The sequence below is a fragment of the Desmodus rotundus genome, chromosome 3 (genome assembly GCF_022682495.2).
Source record: "Desmodus rotundus isolate HL8 chromosome 3, HLdesRot8A.1, whole genome shotgun sequence".
Taxonomy (NCBI): domain Eukaryota; kingdom Metazoa; phylum Chordata; class Mammalia; order Chiroptera; family Phyllostomidae; genus Desmodus; species Desmodus rotundus.
In genome coordinates this window covers 135,902,544-135,914,926 of record NC_071389.1, presented here as the reverse complement: position 1 = coordinate 135,914,926, position 12,383 = coordinate 135,902,544, and the positions used below count along the sequence as shown (strand labels likewise).

The following is a 12,383-nucleotide window of genomic DNA, read 5'->3' as shown; positions in this document are numbered from 1 at the left end:
TCCTTTCCAGCCGGAGACCCGTTGGAAGGCTCCCGCCGAAAGCTAGGCGAAAGCTTGGTGCAGGGAGGGCAAGCCGGCAGCCGCAGGCGCACGGGGGTGGGGGCAGCATGTGCCCGGACGCCCGGTGCCCGCCGGAGAAGTAGCGCACGTTGGGGAGAGCGAGACGCTTTCCAAGTTGGGCGCGTCCCAGAGCTCGTCGCCCCGCGCCTTGGCCGCCGCTGTCAGGAGAGAGGCGGGGCTGATGGGGGGCGCCAAGGTTGCTGTCGCTTGCGGCTAGAGTCCGTTTTAAAAGCACCCAGGCCAGCATCCCCAGGGTCTCAGCTGGCGTCAAGCCCTCTGCCCGAGTGCGCTCTCTGATGCCTCCGCTGGCGGTGGCCGGGGTGGCCCGCCCGCGGGGGGTGCCGGAGGGGGCGGGGGAGGGGGAGGAGGCAGTGTGATGGCCCTGGACGGCGAGCGCGGGGAGCAGGAGGAGGAAAAGAAAAAGAAGAAGAAAAAGAAGAGGAAGAAGAAGAAGGAGGAGGGGGCTGAGAAGAGCCGCTCACCCTTTGAGGCCACGATGGGGGAGAACGACGCCGCGCTCCGGACCGGCAGCAGGGGGCTCTCGGACCCGTGGGCGGACTCCGTGGGGGTGCGACCCCGCACCACCGAGCGCCACATCACCGTGCACAGGCGGCTCGTACTGGCCTTTGCCTTGTCCATCGTGGCGCTGCTCGCGGTCACTATGCTCGCGGTGCTGCTCAGCCTGCGCTTCGACGAGTGTGGGGCCAGCGCAGCGCCCGGCGCAGACGGCGGCCTCGCCGGCTTCCCACCGCGCGGTGGCAACGGGAGCCTTCCGGGTTCTGCCCGGCGCAACCCTCCAGCTGGCCGGGACTCCCCGCAGCCCGAGGCAGGAGTGGAGGCCACCCCTGGGGCACCGTCTGCCCAGCCGCCGTCGGAGGAGGAGCAGCGGCAGCCGTGGACGCAGCTGCGCCTGTCCGGGTATCTGAAGCCGCTGCACTACAATCTGATGCTCACAGCCTTCATGGAGAACTTCACCTTCTCCGGGGAGGTCAACGTGGAGATCGCGTGCCAGAACGCCACCCGCTACGTCGTGCTGCACGCCTCCCGAGTGGCGGTGGAGAAGGTGCAGGTGGCCGAGGACCGGGTAGCCGGGGCTGTCCCGGTGGGCGGCTTTTTCCTCTACCCGCAAACCCAGGTGTTGGTGGTGGTGCTGAATAGGACCCTGGACGCGCAGAGGAATTACAACCTGAAAATCATCTACAACGCCCTGATCGAGAACGAGCTCTTGGGCTTCTTCCGCAGCTCCTACGTGCTCCACGGGGAGAGAAGGTACGGAGGAAGGCGGTGCCCGGCACCTCCCTACCCCGCCAGGCTGCTCTAACTGCTGGGCAGCCGGCGACCCCGGGGACCCTCTTGGCGTCCGATACCCGGGAAACCTTGGGGTGGAGGAAGGAATCAAAGGTGGGATAGGACTATCTCCAAGAACGTTCAGGGTCTCCCAGATGCCTGGGCTCTCGCTGTTGCCAACTATACAAACTCACTCACCAGTGGTGAACGAAGAGTTCTACCCTCTCCTCTAGTCGGGACCTCCCCACCACCGCGTCCCCCTGTCCAAGTTCCGTAGCCAGGGCCTCCCCAACCCTGTCCACCGTCCTTAACCAGCCGGGCGCACGGCTGTTCTTCTTTTGTTTGTTTTTTTTTAAACAGTGGTGTGTAATCTGAGCGATGCCAGCCAGGGTGACATCAAAGGCCTGCCAAGTTACCGTCCAGGGAAAATACGTACGCTGCAAATGGCCAGGGCAGCAGCGCTTTCGGTCAGATGGCAGCGCGGGATAGAGCAGGGCAAAGCCTCCCCCCTCCCCCACAAATGCCCACCTCGCCCGTATCTGGCAGGCACAGAGCAGAGGACGGGCTTTAGCTGCGCAAAGTTTTCCAAAACTGGAAGTTGAGATTTAGAGAAGTAATAACTGGTCCGGTGACAAAGTAAGGGGGCGGGGCCGGTAAGCACGTCCTCGCCAGTGCTGCGGGCTCCCCGCTGACAGAGTGACTCCAGCAGTTCGTTCCTGAGTTACTGCCTCAGGAAATGACCCCGCTGGAGAAAGGAGGGAAAGCTAGCTGTCAGTCTCAAATGCCTTGGTAGTGGGTGTCTTGAAGATTTTTAGATTTGGGTAGTATTCTGTTTTTCATGTTTTGAGAGCCTGTGGGTCTTCTCACCACTTGTTTAGAGCTCAGACTGGGGAGTCAACAGAACCCTGTTCCTATCCTGACAATGACTGCCTCTGGTGCTTACTGAGCAGCTAGTGCTTACTTAGCAACGCGTATTAACTCCTTGTTACAAGAACCCAGTGGTGTAGGTGCTACCAATACTTCCTATTTAACAGGTGGAGAAAAGAAGGAACAGAGAAGTAACTTAACACAGGTGAACCCACAAAGCAGGGAGTTTGGCCCCTGAGCCCACATGTTTATTTTGAATTTGGGGGTGATGATAATGATACTATCCTCATAGGATTGTTGCAGGTGTCCATGGGCTAATGCACTGAATGTCCCTTACCCCTGTTTCGGGCAAACAGAGTACCCATCATAAATGTCAGCTGCTATGCGTGTTGGTGGTACTAAGCTCCCAAGCATATCATTGAATGAATAAAAAAGTTTTTATTGCTTTTTGCTCTAACTGATTATTAAATGATTATACGACTGACAAAATGAAATTGAACAAAAAAAAGAAATTGACAACCTTAGAAGTACAGGCAGGTTGGAAATTAGTAACGATGCCACCGGTCGTGCCTCCTCTCTTCTCACGTCATTCTCACACCTGCAGAAATGGGGGCACTGAGTAGCCGGGGGCGGCTGAGGTCAGCAGGCTTGTCGGTGGAGAGCTGGGACTTGAACTTCGGTTTTTTGATCCCTGGGCCGGGGCTCATGTTGTCTGCAGACTTTATGAAGAAGTTTCTATATAAGAGGCTGGGGAAATTTCAGTGTGTTATGGGAGAACACAAATGTTTTATTATTTATAGAGTTCTATGAAGGAACCTCATATAAATAAAATGCCCAAAGCGAGTAGTTGTATGGTAGTTAAAATCTGTAAGTGAATGTATACCTTATGCATTCTCCTAAGATCAGCTGTGGACAATTTAACCCCCCTCCCACCACTTCTCCAACTTATCCTAGTGAATACAGATTAATAGTATTTACCCCCATATGGGGGAAAAGACATAGAAGCAAACTTGCATGTTTTGTTTAGAAGCAAGTTTGTTATATCAAAATGTCAACAGTGGAAGTTGCATATCACTACCGATGAATTTGTGGTGAAATAAATATTTTCAACAAATCCTGTTTTTTGAGCCATGCCAAAATATATTTGGTGGAACTGAGCTTGTTTTGGTCAGTGCTTTCAAATTAACAGAATTCTTAAAAACGACCAGATGTTTCTGCTTGACTCCTAACTGGTTTCTTGTCCTCCTGGTGCATATTTGTATTCAAACTCTCTTCTTCAGTTTTCTCCAAAGATGTAATAACTTGGTTGGAAGTTTAACCTAGTACATATGTGGCTAAACTCTCGTTTCTCTTTTTTTCCCCCCACTTGAATAGCAGAGTGAATATAATTTTTTGGATGTCGATACCTGGAGTTGATAAGGCAAAGGAAATAGAATAAACTAGTTCACAATTATGCCAATATTATATGTATTAACCTTTTTGTTAATACATATAAAGGTTAATAAAGGTTATGTAATAACCTTTTGTTATTACTATAGCAACTTGGGGAATTAAAAAAAATTTTATTGTTATTCAATTACAGTTGTATGCCTTTTCTCCCCATCCCTCCACCCCACCCCAGCTGAACCCACCTCCACCCTCCCCCTTGATTTTGTCCATGTGTCCTTTATAGTAGTTCCTGTAATCCCCTCTCCTCACTGTCCCCTCTCCACTCCCCCCTGACCATTATTAGATTGTTCTTAACTTGAAACTTGGGGAATTTTTAAACATGCTAATATTGGGAACTCAGCCAAAGTTGGACTTTTATTGGTGATGTTTTTATCCCCAAAATGCTACGTAAGTTGACATTTTAAAACACTCTTTCCAAAAGGACATCGATACAAACTCAGAATTTCCATTTGATTAATGATTAAATGTCTTGGTTTTTAGTTCATCACAATTTTTGCAAATTTAATTATCAGATAATTTCTGTAATGAAAATAAATATTGAATCTGCCAGTGGGGAGTCACATTAAGTCAGCAACTTGAAGTATTTCAAAGAGGAATAGTTCAGTTCAGTTCAGTTAGCCTATGCGGAAACAACGCATTCCGATCCCAATCAATCTGATTCTTCAACTCACTCTTCACTGGGAGGTTGAGAGAAGCAATTTGGGTGAGGGCAGGAAGATTAGATTTCACCGTGTGCTATAGACCTTTGAAGCCTGGAAGGTTTTACCTCTGATGCGGCATTGGACGGGCTTGGTTTTGTCCTGCAGGGAAGACTTAACTTTTCTAGGTTCCCGTAACAACAGCTGAGAAAGGTTGCAAGACAAGCTCTCCACTGAGTGAACCAGAGTTCCTCTGCTTGAGGCATATCCTCTACTTTCTGTTGGTCATTTGGCTAAAGGGAAAATTCATCACTTGTTGAATATTGCAAAAAAATAAATTCTCTTAAATTTGAAATGTTTACACACAGCAGTAAATTATCTCCATTGGGCAGAACACATAGTCACCTTTTCCTCAACTGGGAGTGTATTTATGCCATAGTATTCTATAGTAGAATATACTTGCTCAGAATTAGGTAAGCTGTTCATTTACCTGAAGTAATTGCCGCTTTTGGGTAGCCAGATGGTGAGCACACCCATGTTCAAAGTTGGGTACCTTAATTTAGATCCAGATGGTCGGATTGAAAGAGGAGATTTACCCAAAGTAAATGAACATTTTATTCACTTTCAAAAGGGAGACTGTTTTTCTTTGACAAACTTTGATTGGGTCTCTCACATGCCACAGTGCCAGGAGACAGAATAAAAATAGGTCTTTTCCTATCAAGGATTATTTAGAGAGAAACTGTGATCTCCAAGTAAAATGGGAAAATAACATTGCAGTTCTCAAAAAGAGTTGCAAAAAAATGCTTTTGCAAAAATCTTGTGGAGAGTAGAGAAGGTTTTAGGGGTAGACATGTGATATTCTGTGCTATTCGTATGCATGGTTTCATGCCTTGTCCTTTTTCTGGAATGAATTGGTAATTATGATATTTAGTAAAAGCAAGAAAACCACCACATTGCTTTTATGTTGAGAGAAACTTCCTTTCTTCCTGTCACTCTGATGAGGAGGGCTTTACGGGAACAAGTTGGTACATACAGCTTGTGGTCCCCTATAAAAGGCTGTGAACTGAAAAATTTGTGAGAATCATTCATTTCTGTGAGAACTTTTTAATATGATTCCTTAGTGGACTTAGCTCATTGTTTTCCTGTCAGGCACGCACAACCATATGGCCAAACTGAGTCCAGTTCTGCTGGATCCTGGTCACAATTCAAAATACCACCACCAAACTAAATCTAGGATTTTTTTTAAAAAAAGCTTTGACCGTTTAATGACTGATTCAGGGAGGAAAATCCAAATAATTAGTGTTTGTCTTGCCATGTGTTTTCCATGGCACTATTTGATTGGATCACCCTGGATAATAATAAAGTACACAGTTTCTCTAAAAGAGTTAAATTAGTTTGCCCATATTTTTATTTACTTGAAGCAACTGCAAACATGGCCCATTTGCTCTGGATGTCTTTCAAGCAAAGGTGGACCTGTGACTGGTTTTCCTGCATCTGTTTGGTCTGCACAACATGCTTATTTCTTTAAACCAAATTTTGCCATTGTGTATGTGGATGGGTTTGAGATAACAGTGCCGGACAATGGCTTAGGTTTGCTGGGAGATGGGAACATTTGGTTGATAAGACTACAAGAATAAGTAAGACCCACTTATTTAAGCATGACTTCAAAGAATGGTACAAGAAGAGAGGAAGAAATAACTTATTTTCAATGAAGAAATGTTTCATAGTCTGTAAGGAAGTGTAACCCTATGTCACCCATGTTCATCCTCCAGGCCACCAGTGAGACTCATCACCCTCGTTATGTGTTGTCATGTTTCAATTTTTGCGTACCCTTTACATCCTTTCAGATTTACAATAGTGACGGGGTCCCTCCAGAGTTTTTCAGTCTCATGCAATCCTGCTTTTTGCCACTAGAGAGTGGATGCTTTCTCCAATAGACAGAAGTTTACTATTAACACATAGAATTCAGGAGGATATAAAAATGAAAAATACTCTCTGCTTTTTTCAGTTTCCAGGACAATATGAACTGATTCACAAACAGGCACAGCTAGACGTGGTGGCTGGGCTGGGAGGGCGGAATAAGATTAGCAAGCTGGGCGGGGCTGAATTGGGGCGAAGGGCCCCAGGCTCACTTCCCTTGCACTTGACTCCAGTTGCACCTTCTCAGTCTCTGAATGCCCGAGTGGCCTCCGGGTTTAAGAAGCTCTGACACTGGCTGCGTAGAGGCAGGGTTAACGCATTCCTCTCCGTGCAGACCTGGGTTCACTCTCAGGGTGCAGTTTTAGTATAATTATTGAGATCTTTCTTCAAATAAACAAACAAAAAAAATCAGGATGAACAAAGAACGGAGTTTTAACTGCTGTTGGTTACTTTTCATCCCTTTTAAGAATATGTTCAAGCCACTTTTGTTGTGTTCCTGGATGGAAAAGTGTACGTATGTTTAGTGTGCTCAGGGACTCTGGAGCCAGACTGCCTGGGTTCATGTTCCGACTCTGCCATGATTATTGTTATGACCTTGCCCAAGTTTCTAATTGTTCTGGGTCCGGTGTCCTTATCCGGAAACAGTAGTAATGATAACCCATTTTATAGGGTTATTATGAGGATTACATAGTAAAGAAATAAGGTATTTAGAGCAGGGTCTGACAGTTGGTAAGCACTTCGGTGGGTATTAATATTATACTATTCCATGGCTGGAGCTCTGTTTGGACTAGTATGAAGTTGTGTAGGGTCAATGTATTGCCGTGGGGTTCCCCCTTAGCAGCAACAGTCACTGTGGACATTCCTTCCACTGCTGTTTTATTTGCCACCTAAGTGGAGGTCAAAAGACACAGAGAGGAGGGAACAGAGCCCCTTTGCCGTGAAGAAGAGAGTGAAGAGAAAGGCTGTGGTGTGTCATAGCTGGACATTGCCCATGCTTGGTTGAGACACAGAGATGGAGAGGGTTGAGGGAGCAGGAAGAGCGTGGGAAGCAGAGGGATGGACGGTCCTCTGATCATGGCACTTCTTTCTATCAGCAGAGAGAATGGCAGAAACCAATGACTGAAGGGCCAGAGGGTGCTTCCCTTGTCACTGGAAGCCAGTGCAGCAGACAGAGAAATCCCAAGTACTACGGGAAAGGCACACCAGTCATTGGCTATTGTTCTTAAGACTTAATTTGCATTCTGACAGTAGCAGTACTTTTTATTCCTTACATAAGGCTTTGCCTGTTTCCAATATTAAACAAATGAGACTCAGACACTAGTTTATTCATATGAAAACCTAATATTAAGGGCCAGGACAATAATATTATGTACTCATAATACTCTTCATCAATGGTAATCAATACTCAGTACTCATTTTTTGATAAGAGTATTTAGTATATGAATAGGAAAACAATTATGAATATTATGCTCTGTTTTTATAACGCGATTATTCACACATGCACCACTTCCTACATACATATTGCTGGCATTATTGCATTATGTTTTTAGCTTACTAGAATGGTTATTTAAAAAAACAGACTACATGCTTGCTGTTAGCACTGAATATTCAGCAGGAATACTTTTCTTCGGAAATGGCAGAGGTTTAATGACTCATTGAAGTACATAAAAACACACAGTCTAAGCAACATACTTTTTGACTTAAAATACTTTGTCATTGAGTAATACTTTGCATTGGATTAGCAGCCTTAACTTTGAATGGGACAGGTGTAACTTCCATGACCTTGTAACTGAGTCTGTTTACTGCAACAGTTGGATAGTAACTAGATGGCCCATTAGGACTTTTCTTTAGATCTTGGGAATTTTTATTACCAATCTTAAATGATGACAATGCTAGGCAGTTTGCAATTTCAACAGAAGCAAGTTCAAAGATCATTTTTCACTGTGCTGTATGTGTGGTATGCTTAGAAGTGGCCAAAAGGGAAACCTCTGAAAAACACCACAGCATGCCTGAGGTTCTCTTGGTTTTGGTGGGTTCCACAGTGAAATGTTATGAATCAATTTTTAATGCTAACAGTGCTATGCAAATGTCTGTTTCTTCTGTGTATTTTAACTTTACGAAAAGGCAAACAGAAAATAACGGAACAGAAACTGTTTTGTATCACATACTGTAATTTGTTGGCAATATTAACTGACATTAATGCATTACTTCTGCTGAATCTTATCATAATGACTTGGTACAAGTAGCTTGCCTAGTGAACTTCCGCAGAAATAAGAAGAAATCAATTCTCTATATCCTTTAGAGACAGCAGAGAGCTTTAAGCTCTCCTTAGCTGAACCAAAATGTCAAATAGACAAGTTGTTAAGAAATCAAGTAATTTATTTTAGAAGAGAATTAAAATACAGGTATGTTAGTCATATTTTTCTAGTTATCCTAAAGTGGCATTCTTGGAATGACACTTCCAAGATGCCATTTTTGGAAGTAGATTTTTTTTTATGGTAATAGATTCATTAAAAGATACAAATGATTTTGTTTAAGAAAGCAAGAAAAAAAACAGACAACAAAATACTTGTCCCTATTAACTTATGCCTCCTGATGTTTTATTTTACTTCTTGTTGTATTTATGTATGTATTTCATATCTATATGATATATTAAAATGTTTTCGGTGGGGGGGCTCTGCCCACAGGCCTCCCCCAACCCCAAGAGAACAAATTTACCAAGAGGGGATCTGCTTGGGGAGGAAAGGTGGCTGATCTCTCAAAGAAGGGTCAGGAACCTGTTCCTCAATGGGCTTTTATTGGGTTTAATTTGCATAGGAATACAGGGCATACACGTAAAGCTCATCAATCACTGTCAGGCAGAAATGATCAAATAATAGATAACATTCAAAGAACTCAGGGCTTGTTGTGAGTCAGGGTCAGATAGTTAAAGGGCCATAAAACTTTGGGGAACAAACTCATTCCATGCTTGGACCCTTATCAGAAAATTGAGGGTATTGACAAAGTAGGTTTCATAGGATTTTTGTAGTCTTTCTTAAGCCTGATAGCCCTAGGGAACCCAACCTTTCCAGCACAGGGCTACACCCACCTCCAGCATTGTTTCAGGCTTAAGTCAGGGAGGGGAAGTAAGGCAGCCAAGAGATTAGGAGACTTCTTGCAGACAGAATGAGGACTCAGGCTATGTCAAAGCCCAGGGGTGAGGGCCCATCACCCCCTTTTTCTATAACCCCCCCAAGTCCTTCCTCAAGGGCCTCTTCTTGACCATGCCTGTCTTAGGATGACCCTCCCTTGAGGAATGTCACTGGCTAACCGGGCATGCACTGGGGGCCAAGCAGGGTGAAGTAAAGTGGGCAGAGGTGGCGCCCCTGCCAGGGAGATAAGCTTTGTCTCCTTAGTGGCTTATGGTCACAAGGTCTCTTTACTCAGCCTTAGCCATGGGGGTTTACAGCTTCTAAAACCAGGCAGGGCGGTTCCCAACAGTTTTCTATTTTTCTTTCTTTCTTTTTTTTTGTATTTCTTCTAGTGTTATCCTACTACTTCTACCTCAGACGCACCTCAAATTTACTCAAAGCTAAACTCAATATTTTCTTCTCCAAATCACCTTCTCAAGAGCCCTCTTTGGTTTTTAATGATAGTAAGCAGAAGTCTTACTTCCACCAATGAGGACAACCCTAAAATATATGCAGTGAAGAAAGAATTATATTTTTTAAACCCAAAAGACATTGTTGGATATTGAGCCTGAAATTAGATATATCTCTTTGTTAGAAAGGAGAGTATCAAGGGCGAGAGAGAGGTTCGAGATGGGTTGGCAGGACTGAGATCTGATAAAACAAGAATCTCTGTAAGAGAGCAGATGGGGGACTAACCTAATATGTGAGTCAAAGCTGTTTTAAAGTCTTCTTTCTGTGCTGTCCGTTGTCAATGTGCTCCCCGCTCCGCTCCATCTGTCTCTGACCCTTAAAATACTCCCCAGGCTTCATGACCAATTCTTACGATCCTCCATACAGACTTCCTTCGGTTCTAAAGGCTGGTAGTTCTCAACTGGTCAGTTTTGTCCCCCAGGGGACATTTGCAATATCTGGGGACATTTTGGTTGTCACAACTGGGGAAAGGTGGTACTAGTGGCATCTGGTGGTAGAGGGCAGGGATGCTGCTGCCGATCATCCTACAGTGCACAGGACGGCTTTGGACAACGAATATTATCCCCCCTAAAATGTAGTAGAGCCGAGACTGAAAAGCCTGCTGAAGGAGCATGTAATTTCTTCAGACATTTTCCCTCTTTGTCGTGGCTTTGTGTGTGATGCTTCTTTAGGTATATATTTAATTTCTTTTATTTAGAGTATAAACTCCTTGAGGGAAGGAAGCAAGGATATTTCTTTTTTCCCCTCAGTATTAAACACTCAGAAAATGATTAAGAGAGGCACATGAATTATAGAACTTATAGTAAAAAGCTACTTAGTGGTGGTATAATTAACATTTAAAGAAAAGCCTCATCAAATTCAGAGGATATTTTATTTCTAATTTTTTTTCAGTTACATGATCTCAAGCTTGGGAAAGACCTTAAATGTAATCTAGTCCTACTGCTCTTCTTTACCAAGGGATATTTTTTGATTTCCTAAATACTAAATTGAAATTCAATGGCAATCGTCCTTATGTGCCAGACTGTGAAATTGGTATTTTCTCATTTAGACATTATCAGAATATATGTTGGCCCTCTGTGCATAGATATATACTGTACATATAATTTCATTAAGAATATTAATTGCAGAAAAAGTCACTAAACGATTTCTACAGTCCCTTTCAACCCTGAGAATCAGTTATTTACATTGCTAGCTTTACTAACATATTTACTCATTCCATAAGGCAAAAAGAGATTCACGAAATTATTCTTCTGCATAAATATTTGGTTTATTAATTTCTCACTAGCCCAAAGGTATTTAGAATTTCTATGTCTAATACATTCCTACCCATCAATGACTTAATGCCAAAGACAACTTTGATTTTTACATGATGACTAATGCATTGTAATTGCAACCATTCTGTTGAATTCTGCTAGAACTTTTCTCCCAGTATTAGAATATATAAATATAGATATTCTTTTCAATTATATTGCAAAGAACAATGATTATATCTTTTAAAAAAATAAAAAGGAACCTTATCAACAAAATAATTAGCAAGCAAAATATAGCCAGAGACAATGAAATAAAGAACAAACTGACAGTAAGGGGAGGGGAAAGACGGATAATGGGGGAAAATAGGGGAAGGGTCATTAGGGAGCATGCATAAAGGGCACATGGACCAAACCAAAGTGGGTAGGGTCAAGGGTGGGAGTCAGGGACGTGTGGGTGAGGGGAAAATGGAGACAACTGTACTTGAATAACAATAAAAAAATTATTACCACATACCTAATAATGAAGAGTTTGCATATAGCAGATAATATCTAATTGTTCAATGACTAGAATTGGAGTTCTCAAATACTTTAAAATTAAAAGGGAACACTTTTTTTCATATATGAAATCTTATAGATATCTTTTAAGTAGCTTTAGTAGAGAAATATCAAACTCAGTGGACATTTTAATTAATAAGGTTGAAAGGTAAGAGTTAAGAACATTATATAAGAAAAAAGTATGTGATGAGAAAATTGTAAATGGGTGCATTTTAACTAAAAGGTACTGACATTTAATTAAGCAAAAATTATGTTATTATCAGTAAAAAATAATAGGGAAAATATTACCACCATTCTGGCAAATTAGGAAAGAACTTTAATTACCAACAGTTGAATTATAACATTGTTTATCAATTGTGGCTAAAGATTAATTTTACTGTTTTTGAAATGTAGTTACCTTTCACTCAGACACAGAAAATGTGAATTCTAGACCCAGCTTTGTGCTAATTGCCTGTGTAACTTTGGACAAATCACTTAACCCTACTGGAGCTATTTTTTCTTTTCAGAAATTTGTGAGAGTTGGGCAATTTGTTTCTAAGATTGCTTCCAACTTTAACCTTATATTTGTCTGAAGATTTATAGTTAAAACTTCTTTCCTATATATTATCTCATTTTATTATCTCGACAGTTTTGTAAGGAAGGCCTAGAAAATATTATTGTTTTCCTTCTACTAATGAAAAAATAAGCTCAGGCAGTTAAGTGATTTACCGAAGCCT

General features: G+C 43.0%; 1 protein-coding gene across 1 annotated transcript in view; it reads left to right on the top strand.

Annotated features, from left to right (window-relative positions):
• Positions 1–286: 286 nt before the first annotated feature.
• TRHDE (thyrotropin releasing hormone degrading enzyme) overlaps positions 287–12,383 on the top strand; it is a 372,616-nt gene continuing 360,519 nt past the window's right edge. The window contains exon 1 of the mRNA XM_024576381.3: positions 287–1,329. Coding sequence (XP_024432149.2) covers positions 437–1,329 — 893 coding nt within the window. The 5' untranslated portion in view covers positions 287–436. The remainder of the gene's footprint in view (positions 1,330–12,383) is intronic.